At 56.2% G+C, this 16484-nt stretch overlaps 1 protein-coding gene across 1 annotated transcript; it reads right to left on the bottom strand.

The window, feature by feature from the left end:
• Window positions 1-1552: 1552 nt before the first annotated feature.
• LOC109260502 (complement C4-A-like) lies at window positions 1553-16462 on the bottom strand. The gene is given in 42 exon segments (XM_053905210.1): window positions 1553-1834; window positions 1998-2130; window positions 2412-2495; window positions 2596-2611; window positions 2613-2695; window positions 2779-2868; window positions 3029-3131; window positions 4990-5064; window positions 5201-5291; window positions 5414-5600; window positions 5680-5773; window positions 6770-6829; window positions 7204-7371; window positions 7445-7677; window positions 7876-8047; window positions 8154-8270; window positions 8372-8528; window positions 8691-8766; window positions 8946-9155; window positions 9291-9380; window positions 9497-9548; window positions 9796-10005; window positions 10121-10260; window positions 10536-10606; window positions 10698-10809; window positions 10901-11098; window positions 11364-11438; window positions 11616-11742; window positions 12019-12177; window positions 12293-12478; window positions 12610-12792; window positions 12945-13121; window positions 13227-13342; window positions 13796-13928; window positions 14029-14134; window positions 14295-14391; window positions 14573-14655; window positions 14867-14955; window positions 15036-15106; window positions 15316-15517; window positions 15992-16190; window positions 16330-16462. Coding segments are annotated over 42 exon segments (5232 nt in total). The 5' UTR covers window positions 16395-16462; the 3' UTR covers window positions 1553-1692.
• Between the last annotated feature and the right edge of the window lie 22 nt (window positions 16463-16484).

Genomic DNA, 16484 nt, shown 5'->3' on the forward strand with positions numbered 1-16484 from the left:
GGCTATGTGGCTGGAGACCCTGAGTAGAGACACTGGCTGTGCCACCCGCCAGCTTAAAGAGGTAACTGCAGGAAGTCCTGGTGGAAGAGGCTCAGGCTCAGCCTGGACCCATGCGCAGGACCGGGAGGCAGAAGGCAGGGGTGGGATTCCTAGGGTTGGGCAGGCAGTAATAGCTGCTCCCTTCCTCCTAGTCGACCTCCTGGACCCAGGCTGCATCTTGCCACAACTGCAGCTGAATCCCTGGCTCTCATAAGTGGGTTTATGCCACCCATGCTGACTAGTTTGGGAAGAAAGATCTGATGGGCAAGTACAGGGCCATGGAGATGAGCCCTAGGAAGCCTCTGAAATCCTAAGGAAGGCCGGAACGTCTCAAAGTTGCATGGAATAGGAGGGGACTCCATTCAAAAGAACAGTGACCTGGAAAGCTGGCATGATTGTGAACAAACCTTCATAAACTGACTTGAGATCTGGTATCTTGAAAGCCTGTTGATGCTTGATCTTGTTACCAATGGCATTGTTGCCAGCCCCATCCCTCCACCATCCCCTACCTCCAAATCCAAGCTTCAGACATAATGGATTACATGCAGTGCCCCCAGATGTGCCCAGTCCTGCCCCTGGCCTCTGGGCCTTTTATATTCTCCTCCGTCTGCCTCAAATGCCCCTCGTGCACCCCAGTCTCTCTGCCTGACTCCTCAGCCTTCGGAACCCAACTTACATGTCACTTCCTCTGGGAAGCCTGTCCCTCTTCACTTCTCCCAGATAGGGTCAGATGCCTCAACTGTGTGCCACTTGGGACCATTCAGCTCCTGGGCATCACACACTTCACAGGGGATGGGGACCTGGCACAAGGAAGGTGTGGCAGGGAGTGAGAGGCCCACAAATTGCTATTGGATGATTGAATGGCAGGCTGCTGAACAGACTCAGCTTCCATCAAAACTGATCTCGGCAGATTTCTCTAGAAGGATTTCTAGGTCGGCCCTGAAGACCCAAGAGGTGCCTCCACACAGGGGGCAGCTAGGCAGGCAGGTGAGAAGGGTTCATCCAGTAAAAGAGCAGTCTCCTTAGTGTACTGACATGCATAACACTGGGAAAGTTACCTAATGCCACTGGTAACAAGACCAAACATCAACAGGCTTTCAAGAGACCAGATCTCAGCCAAAAGCGGGAAACCCCAGAACTCCCAACTGCACAAGGGCAGAGCGGGAAACATGTGGCCAGACAGCCATTCATAAGGCAGAAGAGCTGAGGTGTTAAGCTGAGCACAAGCCCTGCGTGAGGCCACAGTGACTGGCTACAGCAGGACAGTGGAGCACCCCACAGGCACAGCAGAATAGAGGCCTCGGTGTGGTGCTGGATCCTGTGCAGGCTGATGGGTCACAAGTCTACTCGGGGTGGTCCTATGATGGATTGAGCTCACAGGGTGTCATCTGGGAGTGTTCAGGGAGAGCTGGATACCCCAAGGGTCATCCAGGCTCTGACAGCCTAAGACCATGCAAATCCTGGCCTGGGCCCCCCTGGAGGGGGGCACTGCAGTCAGTTCTGGAGACACGCATTGACACTTTGCCGCCAAAGACCTTTATTGAGTCCCTGGTCCTTCCCAGGGACCACGTCCAGGGGTCCGGGCACAGCAACAATCCAGGCATCACCTTTCCCTGGCTCGGGCTCCTCCTGGGGGAGATGGGAGGGCAGCCCTTACACCTGGCACCCCTGAGAGCCATACACCTCAAGGAAGTCATTGAGCTGGGCGCAGGCTTCCCGATGGCGGGTGCTCCGGCACAGGCGTTCAGAGGGCATCTCCTCAACCCAGCTATTCGAGTCCAGCAGGTACTGGGGGCTGTAGGGGCAAAGGGATGGTCAGCAGGGGTGGGGAGGATAAGCTGGTGGGAGAGGAGAGCATGAAGCGCCTGGCTTCTGTGGGGGCAGGGTCTGGGTGCTGGGGATCTGTTCCCTCATGAGGTGTGAGGAGAGAAAGAGACAGAGGGGCCCAGAGAACTCACTCTCCCTTGAGGTCATAGGTAGCCCCGTCCAGACCCAGGATCAAATATTCTTTCCCAGGTTCCAAGCGAAGGCGGCAGGAGGCTCGAACCAGGAAGTTTCGGGTCTGACCAGCAGTGGCCTTAGTGTCCTTGGCTGAGAGGATAATGTGCATGAGGGTTGTCAGAGGAAAAGAGAAGGTACAGGACAAGCAGGGGCCAGGGGCTATGCATGGACCCGCTCATTTTGCCCTCACTGTGACTAATGGGGAGATACAACTGCTTTCCTATTTATGGACAAGCCCAGAGCTTCTAAGATGCTGAGGGGCTTTGAGCTCAGACTCTGAACTTGAGCTATTCCAAGCAGCCAGGCCGCAAACCCTGACCTCAGCTCCCTAGATCCCCCCAGCCCCACCCGCCCAACTGTTCCCTTCATACTGAAGTGCAGGACTTGGCTGATTCTGGTCTCGAAGAGGCGGAAGGCAGCTCTGCCATCTTCTCGGAGGACCTTAACCTGGAAGCCTACAAGGGAGTTCAAGAGACGGGAGCACAGGTTTGTCCCACCTGAGGCTGAGAGGAGCAGGCCCAGGCAGAGAGGCCTTGGGTAAGAGGGAAGACTGACCGTACTGCACTCGGGGGGTAGTAGCAGGCAAACTTCATTCTGTACCCGGCCTCTTCCTGCAGGCCCCGCTCCAGGGCACGACGCTGTCGAGGACACTTCCCTGGTGTCAGGGGGCCCAGATGAGACAGTGTAGGCCCCAGCCTCTCTGTCTTCCCACCCCCTGCCCCAGGCCCTGGCTCTCACCCTCAGCACACTGGCAGACGTCAGCAGAGCACAATGTGGACAAGAGTTTGCTCTTAGTGGGTGCCCCATAGAAGATAGAACATTTGTGCTCTGGAGAAGAGAGAGGGCAGTTAGAATGTAGGTCCCCCTCACTGCCTCCCCAGTCCTAAGGAGCCACAGGACACCCCTGCCACCCTGCATTGCCCCAGGTCCCAATGTCCCATATGGGGACACCTACTCCAAACCTCCCAAGTGTCCCCCAAGTCCTCACCGGGGTTGTAGTAATCATACAGGGTTGCACTAGCCGGCTGTACTAGCCCCACGGCCACCTCCTGAACAGCTCCAAAGCCCACGCACTCCCGGGAGGTGGGGACCTGGCACAGTGGGGAGGAGCGGTCAGGAGAGCACACCCTGAACCCTGAAGGCCACTGTGCTGCATATCCTTGACCTGTCTCTGGTACTCGTTGGTCTTATCTCCAGTATCCATCACATTCTATTACCTTCCGGCTGCCAGAACTCTAAGAACTGCTCCCCAAGGTCTCTGCTGACCTCACTGCCAAACAGTGACCTCATTCCAGTCTCCAGTGCCCCTGGCCCCTTGGCAGAGTCCCACATAATGGACATATTCTGCACGAAACTCTCCAAGCTTAAGGTTAGTTTTTAAGGTTTTTAAGGTCATCCCTGGTTCTGACCTCGCCATTCCTGACCATCCCCCTTCTTCCTTCCCAGAGGCGCATTCCCTGGCCCTGGCTCCCCCTGTCCCCTGTACTTCCCTGAGGAGGTCTCAGCCACTCCCTGACTTTCACCAAACCCTTCCGGGCTGATGATTCCCACGCTAAACATTCAGCCTCATTCTTGCATTAGGATTTTTGTGGGACCTATAAGTTCTCCAAATTCACTCTGCCTGCCCCCAAAGCCTACCCACCCTCCTGACAGCCTTGCTTCCTCACCGATGCAACTGGGCCCTCCTTTATCTGTCACCCTAACGGCAGCTGCTGTCACTCTCCCATGCTCCATGACGCTGCAGCTCACAGCTTAGACCCAGACTCCTCTCCTCACGCACACACTGGTCCAGTTCAGCCCCTACCCTGACCCTTTCCCTCTTGTGCTGGGCTGCCTAGGTCAACTCCTTGCCTAGAAATCTTCCTGGCTCCTCATCTTCGATGGTGTTCAACCAAACTCCTCTGCCTGGCTTCCCAGGCTAACAAGGTCTGTCTTCCCTGACCCACACACACCTGGCTAATGGTGTTACAGTATTGACACAGCTTTTTCATATTTTCCCCAAGAGATTACAGTTGATGTTCAAAAAACACTTGAGGGCACTCAAAGGGTTAATAATTCTTTGTTTTAGCCAAATAATGGCACAAAAAGACAAAAACTCATCCAAGACCATCATCACTTTATAAAAGAAAATACATTTTAATATCAAAAACAAACCCCAGGGGTGCCGGGGTAGCTCAGTCGGTTGCTTAACCGATTTTGGCTCAGGTCATGGTCTCGCAGTTCATGAGTTCAAGCCCCACATAGGGCTTGGAGATGACAGTGCGGAGCCTGCTTGGGATCCTCTCCTTTCTCTCTGCCCCTCCCTGGCTCTCGTGTGCACATGTGCATTCTCTCTCTGTCTCTGTCTCCCTCAAAAATAAATACAGTTTAGGGGTGCGAGGGTGGCTCAGTCAGTTAAGCATCCAACTTTGGTTCAGGTCATGATCTCGCAGTTCATGAGTTTGAGCCCCGCATCGGTCTCTGTGATGACAGCTTGGAGCCTGGAGCCTGCTTTGGATTCTGTGTCTCCCTCTCTCTCTCTCTGTTCCTCCCCTGCTTGCACTCTTTCTCTCTCTCAAAAATAAATAAAGGTTTAAAAAATTAAAATAAATAAACTTTAAAAAACAAAAACAAAACCAGAAAAAACTAGGAAGGTCAACAACAAAAAACAAAGGCAGCCCTCAAGTTGAACCAATTCAGCTTTATGAGCGGCTCTCAAGTCCTTTCCTGCTGACTGGCACTGACCCCCACGCCGCATTAGGGGCTCAGCCCCATCGCCTACAGGCAACGCAGACTCCTGGGCCTGCCCCTGACTCTGCTCTGGCACACTTTTATCCTGTCTCCCTGCTCACATCCCAAGTTCTCTCTAAGAGCACTGGCTGCTCATACAGCTGTCTCCTGGGAAACTTCGTAACATATGCTCGGTAAATCTAGTGTGGTCTCTTCCCTGCGTCACCTCTCCCTGCTCACCGAGTCAAAGTACAGCAGGACGTGGGGCCCCTCAGTCTCGAAATGACTCACGTATTGGTCAGAGAGGGAGGTCAGCTGTGGGGAAGGAGAGATGGTCACAGGGAGGTGGCCCTGGGCCCTGTACAAGACAGGGCTCAGCAGCTGGAATGGCTTCAGGGATGGAGCAGGGCTCCAGAGGGCACAAGGGGTCCCTCTGGGCAGGTGACCACACCTTCTCCAGGTCAGCACGCAGGGCATTGAATCCACTCAGCAGGGTGATATCAGCAATGGCCATGCCCGGGAGCCCCACCTTGTCTTTCCGCCTGCAGAGACATGTCCAGGTCCCACTTGCACTGGGTTGCAGATGCCCAGCCCCAGCCTCGGTCCTGCTTCCGTCTCCCAGCCCAGCAGTTCCCCCATGTCGGGTGCAGCCCCCAGCACCCACCAGATGCACACGATGTACTGCACTCCGGACTCCTGTTCATCAGCCACCTTGGGTGCCTCCCGCCGGCGGCGGCTCCGCCGTCTCTCAAACAGCTGCAGGGGTGTCACGGTCTGGGAACCGTTGTCTGGATCATCCTTAGCTGGAAGCTCCTCATACACATAGTCCTCATAGTCCTCATTTGCTTCCACTGCACAGGGATGGCATTGTGGCTTGGCCCCTGTCACCAGCCCCCTGGGGGCCCCACAGCCTCCAACCCCAACACTCACTTGTGTATTCGACATGGCCCATGACTGTAACTTCAATATGAAGATCCTCACAGGTTGTGTTCTTCATGTCCAGGACATTGTAGGTACGAAGGATCTGGCTCAACAAGGAGTGAGAACAGAGGACATTTGGGGCCCAGGCCTTTCTCCAGAGCCACAGCTGGGGCATCTCCTGGGCTGAGGGATTCCAGGCCTTCAGCCCCTCTCACCCCTCCTGACCAGTCCATAAACATGGGAGGCCCAGGAATTGGGTTAGCTGGTGGGTCATGGGGAGCAGGGACCGGCACTCAGGGGCAAGCACTCTACACGGTGCACAGAGGAGGCTGGGATGGAAAGCTCAGGAAAGGCTTCTGGCCAAAGCTTGAAGGAGAAGAATGAATGTGTCACTTGGGGAAAAAGCGGCGTAAGAACACTGAAAGCGAGGAGAACTATGTAGATGAGTGGTTTTGTCTGGCTGGGGAGGTGGACAGGGGTTCGATCGTGTATGTGGAAGAGTCTGACTTTTCTCCAGGGCTAATCTGACTAGTGTTGTCAGGAGGTTGATCTCATGGCAGTGTGGACAATGGATCAGAGGGGTAAGATATGGGGGGATGGAGAAGTTCCCAAACCATCTTAGCAGAGTCCCGGAAACAAGTGACAAGAGCCCAGGGTGGCAGGGGAGCAGAGGAGGAATTACTGGGACCATAAGGAAGTGCTGGGACGGGGACACTTAAGATGGCCTCCAGAGTGGCAGCTGGGCTCTTGTGGGGAAGGGGCTCTGTCAGCCAGATGAGGGGACACAGGAGGAAGAAGGGGTTTGGGACGTGCCATGTCTGAGGTGCTGTGGGACACATGGGCCTGTGACTCAGGGGAGCAGCCTGGGTTGAGGTGCTGCGTGTGTGCACCGTCAACACTAAAGGGTAAAAGGAAATAGCAGGTGCCCGGAGAAGGTAGAGACCAGAGTGAGGGAAAATGCCCAGGAAAGAGCAGGGGGGCCACCAACCCTGTGGTGTCTCCCTCCTTCCTCAACCATGAGCTCTGCCCTCAGGCCTCCCACTCAAGACCACAGCCCCTCCCTGTTGGGCCCTAGGCATCCAGTGCTGCTGGCTCTCACCTTCAAGGTCCCTTTGCTGTTTCCTCCTATCTTCACATTAATCTTGCTGCCCAAGGAAAACTTGCAGGAACAGAAAAGGGAAAGGATGTCAGAAAGGCACAAGAGGGCACAACGTTGCTCCAATTTACTTCCTCCCTGAAAACCACCTCTTCTCTTCCATCTCACACTCTCACACACCTTCACGTACACTGTCTCACCTCAGCCTCCTAAAAACGCTGTTTGGTACCCTCTGCATTTATTAATTTTGAGATGGGAAAAATGAAGCTCGGAGGTTATGTGACTTTCTCCAGGTCACACTGCAAGTCTTACCACGAGGATATCAGCAAGAGAGGCCATGGGGATTCCACAAGGGGGGGAGGTGGGCTGGGGATGGCTTCTGGCCTGGCCGCAGTAGGCCCAGGTGTCATGGCAAGCCAGGTGAGGGAGTGGCTCACCTCCAGCTCCTCCTCTAGGCCCTGAACTTGGTGGTTGTTCAGCTGCAGCTCATGGGACTTGAACCCATTGCGGCCTATGGAGCTGAGAGTCACATTGAGCCCCCTCTCTTCCATGGTGTGGGAAGCAATCCAGTATGCAGACAGAGCATCCAAGGCCATCACCGTGTCCTGGGGAGGTGAGCCAGGACTCAGGCACTTGGTCTCAGGGCCATCTACCCCAGAGCCCCAGGGCAGCCCCTACCTGGGTGCTACGGAATCCCCCTTGGAAGCTGCCCTGGTGAGTAAGCCAGGCTGCAGCATGGTCGGCCGTCTCTGACTTGCCCTCCTGTAGCAGCAGGTGGAGCAGGCTGTAGGCTGTGGTTTCAATCCACAGGGCTGGGGCCTGGGGCAGGGGGTCTGCCGGGCTGCGAGGAGCCAGAGTGGGTGGGACGACATTGCTCTGAGAACCAGTGACTGAGCCCCAGTACACATTATCTGGAAGTGAAGGGAGATCCACAGGTGAATGGGGGCCAGGTCCTTGTTGCCTGGCCCTGTGACGCTCTCTGTGTCGGGCTCTCCGGATTCTACCCCAATTAACTTGCTTATGCTTTCATTCCCTCTTGAGGTGTTCATTCAATTTCTCCCTTTGGGCACACTCAGGGGTCCCTGGTTCATTGCCAAAACTTGACTCACCTCCAGTCTTCTGGGCCATGGCCATGAGATTGTTGTGGGCAACACGCCGCAAGTCCTCGGGAGCCTTGGTGAGAGTCAGGGCATAGGCAGTGATGGCAGCTGCATGGGCCCCCAGGATCCCAGCGCTTGCTCTCTCTCCCAAGAAAGTATTTGCTTTTGAGATGGAGGTTTGCTAGGAGAAAGTGGGAAGGCAGGTCACAGAGCTGGACACCTGGGTTCCTGAAGAGAAAGGGAGAGAGCTGGGGAACAGGAAAGGGCAGACCCCTAGGTGCTCTTACCACTTTCTGCTTCAGCTGCTCTGCGTTGCCGTCCTGGAAGACGGCCAGCCCATGCTGAAGGGCGATGACCACAAAGGCCGTGAGTGCTACAGTCTCATCATCTCCCACCAAGCCCCCCTAGTTGAAGGGGGTAGAAAAGGAGATGTCAACTAGGAGCAGGGAGGGGCAAGGAGAGTCCTCCCACCTAGGCTCCTCTGTCCAAACTCCCAGCCCCGAACCTGCATGGCCCTGTGTATGACCGGGTGGGGGTCCTGGAATGAACCGTCAGCCTGCTGCTGGGACAGCAGCCACCTGGCCGTCTCCTGCAGCTTTTCAGGTGAGCCGCCCACCTGCTCCTGAGCCAAACTCAGTACCTTCAGCACAAAAGCCGTGAGCCTAGAGGGGAGGAAGGGATAGTGGGGAATAGTGACTGGTCCCTGTAGGGGACACATCCCCATTCCCTCAGACACCTGGTTATTCACCCTCCCAGGGTACCTGGCTCTGCCCCCACCAGCCCCAGCCCCTCTCTGAGACCCAGAAACACTCTCCCAGCCTCACCAGGTGCTGCTGTCCCGTTGTATCCAAGCCCCATAGGAACCATCTGTCTTCCGAAACTGCTGGATCCGCATGTAGCCTTGGAGAGGAGAGGCAGCTGCTGAGGCGACACTCACTCTCCCACTGTATGTGCCCGAGGCCACACTCCCCATTCCCACCAGGTGCCTCCCTTCTTCTCCCCTCTAGCCACTTGGGTTGCCCCTCTTCCTTTAACTGCCCTCTCTCAGCCCCATGCCTGCTTGCCCCTGTCCCCAGAACCTTTCTGGATCAGATCCACAGCGTGGTCCTTGGTCTCGGGGGGCAGTGTGCTCCACTGCTCTGTCTTGTCCAGGTAGCGGGAAGCGGCCAGTGTTGGAGCCAAGAGGATCATGGTTTGTTCCCCGCAGCCGGTGGGAACTCTCAGGAGGGAGGCAAGGCCTCCTGGCGACAAGGCCCCTTTAGAGCCCAAAGTGTCCAATGGATCTGAGGCTATAGGGGAGGTGGAGGGTTAAGGATCAGAGAGCAGGTCTGGGAACCCATTGGGATCATGGGATCAAACAAGGGTCTGTGGGTTTCACATGAATCTGAGGGTGCTCCTGGGAAGAGACTGGAGGCAGCTCCCACCTGTAACCCTGACAAAGCTGCTGAAATCTCCATCAGGAATGATATTGGGATCAGAGTTGCCAGGAATCTCCAAGGTCCGGCCTCGGTGGTCTGTGGAGATGGGGGAAGTTGGCAGTCTGTTTTGCTGCCCATACCGCCCCCCACCCCGCCCCCACCACCTACAACCCCATTAAGACACTAATGGCTGGAGGCAGGGGGCTGCTCACCCAGGGGATTGAGTTCATAGACCATCTCCTCCGTGTGGATGGCCCCTTCCTTCTGTCTCAGGGAAAACATAGCTGTGAGAGGTCACATAGTACCACAGCCTGCCCTCCCCAGGGCATACTCCCCAGGACTTAGAGTTTGAACTTCAGGGACAGAGTTGAATCAGAATCGTAGAAGATGTAAACAGACCAAGGCATTGGGTTTGGGTGTTGGGTCTCTGGCCTGGCCAGCAGAGAGGGCGCAGGGGTGTGGGGGTATAAATCTGGGAGCCTGGGGACCTGGATTCAGGTGTTCCACTCACCTGAATTTGTAGAACCTTAGACACTGCATCCCCCACAGGGAACTCCAAGGACCCTCGAGCCACCACCTTCAGGGACACAGCAGCAGCTGCCATGGGCACCACAGAGAAGCCAACAGGCCGGGCAGAGCTCGCAGGTACCAGTACACTCTGGGCCAGCCCTCCCCCTCCAGCCAGGCACAGCCCCTCCACTGGGGTCACATGGACGCTCACCTGGGTGCAGGAAGACAGGGATGGCCAGAGCCTCAGCCCAGTTAGGCTCCTCACCCTTCACCTGCCCCAGCTCCCACCCACTCCCCTGTGTGCTCAGGCTCCTGCAAGGCCTCACGGTCAGATTTTTATCCAGGTAGTTGTAGAGGACAGGTCGCAGCTCAAGCTGCTCAAAGCGGCGGACAGAGAGGGGCAGGCGGAGGTGCAGGTGGAATTCACGGAACACTCGGAGCTGGGCCGGTGTAGCCACACACAGGCCTGAAGGACAAGGCAGGGAGGGATGGGAGAGGGGGCAGAGACCAGAGGCAGGGGGCACCATGGCCACAGGGTCCCAGGCGGGAGGGGCAGGGGATGACCCAGATCTGCCCCCCACCTGCCGCCACATTCTAGCCTCCCAGCCCCAGTGCATGCCAACACAGACTTCTCCAGCATTCTTCCCCTAGTCCTATACTAAGAGCAAAGGGCTAAGTGGGGAGCCTAGGCTGGAGGGAGACAGAAGCAGGAGGCCTGAGGTCCAGGCAGGGCAATCTCACCTGTGCTTGCAGACAAGCTCACACCATGGATCTCCCATGTGGTCAGAGAGTCAGGAAGCACCTGTGACAATCTGTGGTGGGAAAGGAGAGAAGCCCTGTCACACCCTAGGCTGGCTGCAAACACAGCGCAGAGATAAGGCCAGGCCCACCGCACCCCCTCACTGGTAGAAGCGGTCCACTGTTTCCACTCTCCAGAGCCAGTTCTCCGGGAAGAAGCTACGCACAGCAATGTCATCTTCATCGATCAGGTCCTCCTCCTGCAGGGCCTCTAGGGCTAGGGAACCACAGTGGAGGGGAATGAGGAGGGGACCATTCTGCCCTTCCAGGTGCTCCTTCCTGTCCCCCAGCCCCACCCAGAGCCTCACCTCGGGCAAGGCCCCCCTGGCTCCTGGACTGGGACTTCTTGCGCAGGCTCTCCGCAAACTGGCAGCAGGACAGGAAGGGCTCCCGGCAGCCTGGCTGCCGCACACGAGCCGCCCGCTGCTCACAGGAGCGTATCATGGGCAACCGTATCAGCCCATCCTGGCAGCAGCGCCTGGCTTCCTGGGAAGCATACTCGCCCACTGCAGGCCAGGTGAGGGTAAACGTGGGGGAACCAAAAGGAGATACATCCCATTCCCCACCCTGACCTCCAGATACACAAGGACTCACCCTGAGAGATCAGGAACTCAAACGAGGCCAGTGGAGAGGGCCTCCATCCACATTCAACCCCAGAACTCAGGTCTCTGGCCCCAAATACCATATACAGGCTGAGCAGCCAAGAGGCAGAACCCCCTTACCCTGACCCTTGGGCCCAAGTGGAGAGCTACATAGGCACCCACAACTCACGCTTCTCATGAATCGCCTTTTGGAAGTTCACGTTTCTCTTTTTCCGGGTTTTCTTCTCCTTGGGACAGCTCATACCTGGTAGAAAGCAGAAGTGCAGCCAAGAGTAGGGTGTATGGCCTCTCACCTCCTCTCCCTGCCCCATTTCACTGGCCCAGCCCATCCTGCCAATCCTCTTCCCATTTTACACCCTCAGACCCCTCCTCCTTCCTGATTTCCCTACCACCCAACTCCCCCTTCCTCCTCTGTTCTCACTCTTTCTGACTGAAGTCAATACGTCTCCATCAGAAAAGGCCAGACCAGCTGCCTCAAACACCTGACGGGCATTGTCCCCACCTCCAGGACCACAGCCAAGGTCATAGCTGTTCATAACTTCGAAGACCTGGCAAAAAAAAGCTGGGATGTTGCACACAACTTGAGGGGCCAGATTGGTGCTCGGCTTCAGGTGAGAATGCAGGGTACGAGCAACCGTGAAAGACATACGGAGAGTAGGGAAATAGAGACCACAAGGGGCTGGGCTTGAGGGAAGACTGGGGGTAGTCCGTGGGGAGCTTGAGTGAGATCTAGGAGCTGGGCCCAGGGCTCAGGGCTCAGGACAGCAGGAGAATGAGCCACAGAGAGGAGGGAAGGCTGGGGAGAACAGAGGGTCTTGACAAACCTTGCCCATGTTGAGGGGTTTGTGGGACCTCCCACCCACAGCATACAAAGCCATGTCCACAGCTCCCAGTGCCACCAGGGCTGGAGAATCTGTTTGCAACTGGAGCTTTACAGGCTCCCCAGGATGATACGTCTTGCTGCTGTCCACATTCAGCTCCAGCTGGCAGAGGCAGGAGGTAGGGGGCAGTCAGAGTGGGGAGAGCTTCTTCATTCCCTCTTCTTTCTCTCTTAACCCCCTAACACACAGACATACCACTTCTCCCAATGCCAGTTACCTTGCCCTCACAGGCCCCGACCTGGACGTCCACTCGAAGGGAGTTGGCCACTGGGATGCCCCCATGATAGTAGAAGGCCACAAGGTAGAAGGAGGGTACCAAGTGATGGTCCACAAACACAGAGACTGAGGTCAGTTCCCCTCTGGGCTCTCGATTCACAGACACGATCCGGCCCCGGGATAGGATCTGGGTCAAGAATTGTTTCCTCTTCACTGCACATCCCCAATCCTGAAACCATTCCCTCCAACCCCAAGGGTTCTTTCCTGCCTAAGATCCTCCCTGCACGCCCCCCTCTCAACAACCCAGCTTATGCACACCATGTAGTAGTAATGAGAGAAGCTGTCCCCACTGATGCCCACAGCTTGCAGATTCAGGATGAGAGTGTCCCCGACACGAGGGGGTCGAGGATCTGGCCGCACAATGGACAGGAATGGGGAGCCTGAGCGTGGGGCTCTCACAGCAAACCTGCCTATGGCTGGATGAGGGGAGCCTGCAGACACCTGGAAAGAAGAGCAGGGCAGGCATAGGGTCAGTGGCAAGGACCCGGTACCCAGCTCCTTCCCCCAGCCTGGGACATGGATTCTTAGAAAGCCAGCCAGCCAGCCAGCCTTTATTTCCTTCTGCTACCCTGTCTCACGAGTGGGAGTCCTACCAAGAGCTGCACTTCTGAGATGGTCGGAGAGGTAGCAATGGGAATAATGACTTGGCCGCTCCCATCTGTGTTTCGTTCAAAGTCCTGGATTCTAGAAGCAGATCCAGAAGACAACGTGGCAGAAACTTTGACAGGAACACCAGAAGCTGGGGAGCCAGACATGTCTCGGACCAGGGCCTAGGTGAGTGAGGGTGGGACAGGCAAAGGAGAGTGGCCAGTGAGGCCCTGTGCCCTCCTGGCAACATCCCCTCCCCCGACTCATCCTCCCCTTCCAGATGAAACCTGCAGCAGAAAGGGGGCCCCAGGCACGAGGTGTCGCTTAGTCTTGCTAAGATCCAAGGAGAAGGGAGATGACACAAAACGCCAAGATGTGAGCTCTGCCTCCTCCATCTCTCCCCCTGCAAGACAGAGGTGGAAGACAGAATGCCATAGCCAAGGAGAGAGAAACAGGAGAGCAAGGGGGAACACAGCTCAAGTGTTTCCTGCCCACCAGACGGTGAACCCCTTAGGGCACAGGTCACCTTATATTCATCTCTGTTTGCAGAAGCCAACACAGGACCCAGCACACAGATAGTGTTACTATATGTCTGCTGGCTGGAGGGAGGGAGGGAGGGAGGGATGGAAGGAAGGAAGGATGGAAGGATGAGTGAAAAAAGAGGGGGGGAAAAGACATCTTCTCCCAAAACCACCCAGAAACACAGCTGGGGAGAGACAGTCTCCTGGATCTTCCCTGGCTTCGGGTATAAGACAAGGGTAAGAGGAACAGAGGATGGTGTCGATGCTGGAGAACAGAGGATCAGCTCAGAGGTCAGAGGCAAGGGTCTGGGATCATAATCAGGGAAACCTCTCACCTGGAGACTCAATGATGGCAGCTGCAACATAGAGGCGCAGCCCCGGGAGGTCAGCAACATTAACCTTAAGCTTCTCAAGGGCACCCTGAACCTCAGCCTTTGAGAGGGAAATATGGCACTGGCCATCTACCAGCTGGGGCAAAGAAGAAAACAGGGTATGGGTGCGATTTGTCTCCCACTTCACCTCCCCCACACCCTCCTCACCTTCCCCACACCCCCACCCTCCTTCCTACCTTGGTCTGACTCTCCAGCCCCCGAAGGAAAGTCTTATCACCATCCTCACCCAGGAGCCCGAAGCGCACATATGCCACCCCTTGCACTGGCTTCCCATAGATGTACCTGCCACCACAGAGAGATCAAGAAGTTAGGTCTAGGAAATAAGGGCAATGTCCGTGGTGGGGAGGGGGGCACGCTGAGGCAAGGGGGAGGCAGGGCTTCACAGTTCCTTCATACTGAGTGGCGAGCCCTGGGTGCCCCACGTGGGGGATGGGAGAGTTACCTGGCCTGGACGTCTAATTGGATTTCATCAAGAAAGCCAGGCGTTGTCAGGATGTAGGGCTTTCCGGGAACAATCTTCACCTCAAAGTTGGGAAGGACTGACCCGGGGTGAAGGGGTGGCAGGTCAGAGTCTAGCGAAAGGACCCTTCAAAGACGTCCCTCCCCTCAGGGCTGTGGTACCCATACCTCCCTGCTCCTGCCCTGCCCCCACCACCTCTCCTTCTATCCATATCTCCTTTAGGAAAGGAGCTGCCTATCCCTCGTGTCTCCAGCTCTTACCATACTTCTTCACCTCAAACTGGGTGCTGCTGTTAGATTCTCGGCCGTCTGAGAACCGGGCTGAGATCTTCCATGTCCCTGGCCTACAAGTGGGAGAGGGACTCAGCCCACTTGTGCAAGAGGCACACAGACAGCCAGAGGCCTGGCTCCCGGAAGGAGGACTGACTGGCAGGGGGTGGGGGGAACCCGAACTGGGGGATGTGGGGGAGAACTCGAGGTCTGACTGGGCACTGGAGGGGGACAGCCAAGGAAAATAGGAATGGGAGGGGCCATCTCCAGGTCAGGGGAGCTCACTCTGAGATATCGGGAATCACAAAGTCATCCTGGAAGAGGGAGGAGGGAGTGTACACTTCCTTCTTCCGCACAAGGAGGCCATGAGAGTTCTGCAATGGGAGAAGTGGTTATGAGAGGGAGGTCAGATTAGCAGCCTTGCTGAACAGAAGGTCAGAGGTCAGGGTCTCACCTCTACTGTAACCGTAAGAGTGTCAGTGGATGGGCGCATGTTCTGATCCAGAGCAAAGACTCGGTACCGAACTAGGAGAGGAAGGCAAGAGGTGAGCAGGAATCCATTCGCAAAGGGTGGGTCCGGCCCCCATTGCTTCCAGGGATTGAGGGGAAGGACAACAAATATTTGCTAAGCAGCCTTCCTGTGCGGCATGATCAGGCTATCTCACTTACAGGGTGTCAAACGTGTCTTGAGCAGACTGGGTGACAAAGGTAGAGGCCCTGGGGCTCAGACTCACCCCGCTGGCCAGGGTTATAAACGGGCTGGTCAGTCTGCAGAAAGAGATGCCCTCGGCGAGAGGAGAAACGCAGGTTGACACCCTGAATGTCTGTATTTCTGGACAGATAATTCTTCAGCCACGGTGACTTGGCCACTAGCTGGACCTCAGGGCCACCAAGGAGGAGGTGGAGGCCACAGCTTTCTGCATCTTTCAGGGAGACCTGTCAGGAGACGGAGAGGGCGCAGATCACAGACAGAGCAGAAGGAAAAAGCCAGAGTCCGAGATAGAAACAGGAAAGGCAACAGTGTGGAGATGGGGGAAGAAGAGGAGGGGAGGGAGGCTAGTGAGAAGGCAAAAGCACTTATAAGACAGAGGTGGGGACATCTGGGTGGCTCAGTGGGTTAAGCCTCAGACTTCGGCTCAGGTCATGATCTTGAGGTTCGTGGGCTTGAGCCCCAAGTCGGGCTCTGTGCTTACAGCTCAGAACCAGGAGCCTGCTTTGGATTCTGTGTCTCCCTCTCTCTCTCTGCTCCTCCCCCACTTGTGCGCTCTCTCTCTCTCTCTCTCTCTCTCTCTCTCTCTCTCAAAAATAAATAAGTAAATGTTAAAAAAAGAAGAAGAAGAAGACAGAAGGGAACAGGGTGACAGGGTGGGAAGTGCTAAGAAGCAGTAGAAGGGAGTGGAGTCCAGTTACCTGGAGGCTAAGGAGCACAAAGTCTTTTTCTGAGCTGAGGGTGAAGTCCACCTGTGGGGAGCAGAGTGCTTTCAAGCCGGATGGGTTTCTCAGGAACACTGATCCTGTCACGACCTGTCCCCGGGGAGCATCCTGGAGCTGTAGCCCCACTGATAGAGGAACCCCCAGGTGAACCACAGAAGGAGAAAACAGGAGCAACCTAGGGAGAACAGGAAGGGGTCAGCATTCAGTGACACTCGGGCCCCTCCACCCCTCACTCCACAATTAGGTCCCCCACGCCTGCTCTCCCATCACCAGCCCTGTCCCGCTCAAGCACTACAGTGTCCTTCCTCCAGGACCTGGGCTTCTGCAGAGACAAGGCGAAGAAGTTGGACATCCAGATCAGCCCCCAGAGGAGCCTCATGGCTGGAAGATCCAAGAGAGATGAGACCCGTCTGTCTGCCTGCTCCTTTTAGTCAGCCCAGAGCTTGGAGCAGATTTGACTCTGGACCTT

Source organism: Panthera pardus, unplaced genomic scaffold (genome assembly GCF_024362965.1).
Source record: "Panthera pardus isolate Hobbes unplaced genomic scaffold, ASM2436296v1 HiC_scaffold_17, whole genome shotgun sequence".
In the NCBI taxonomy this organism is placed as follows: Eukaryota; Metazoa; Chordata; class Mammalia; order Carnivora; family Felidae; genus Panthera; species Panthera pardus.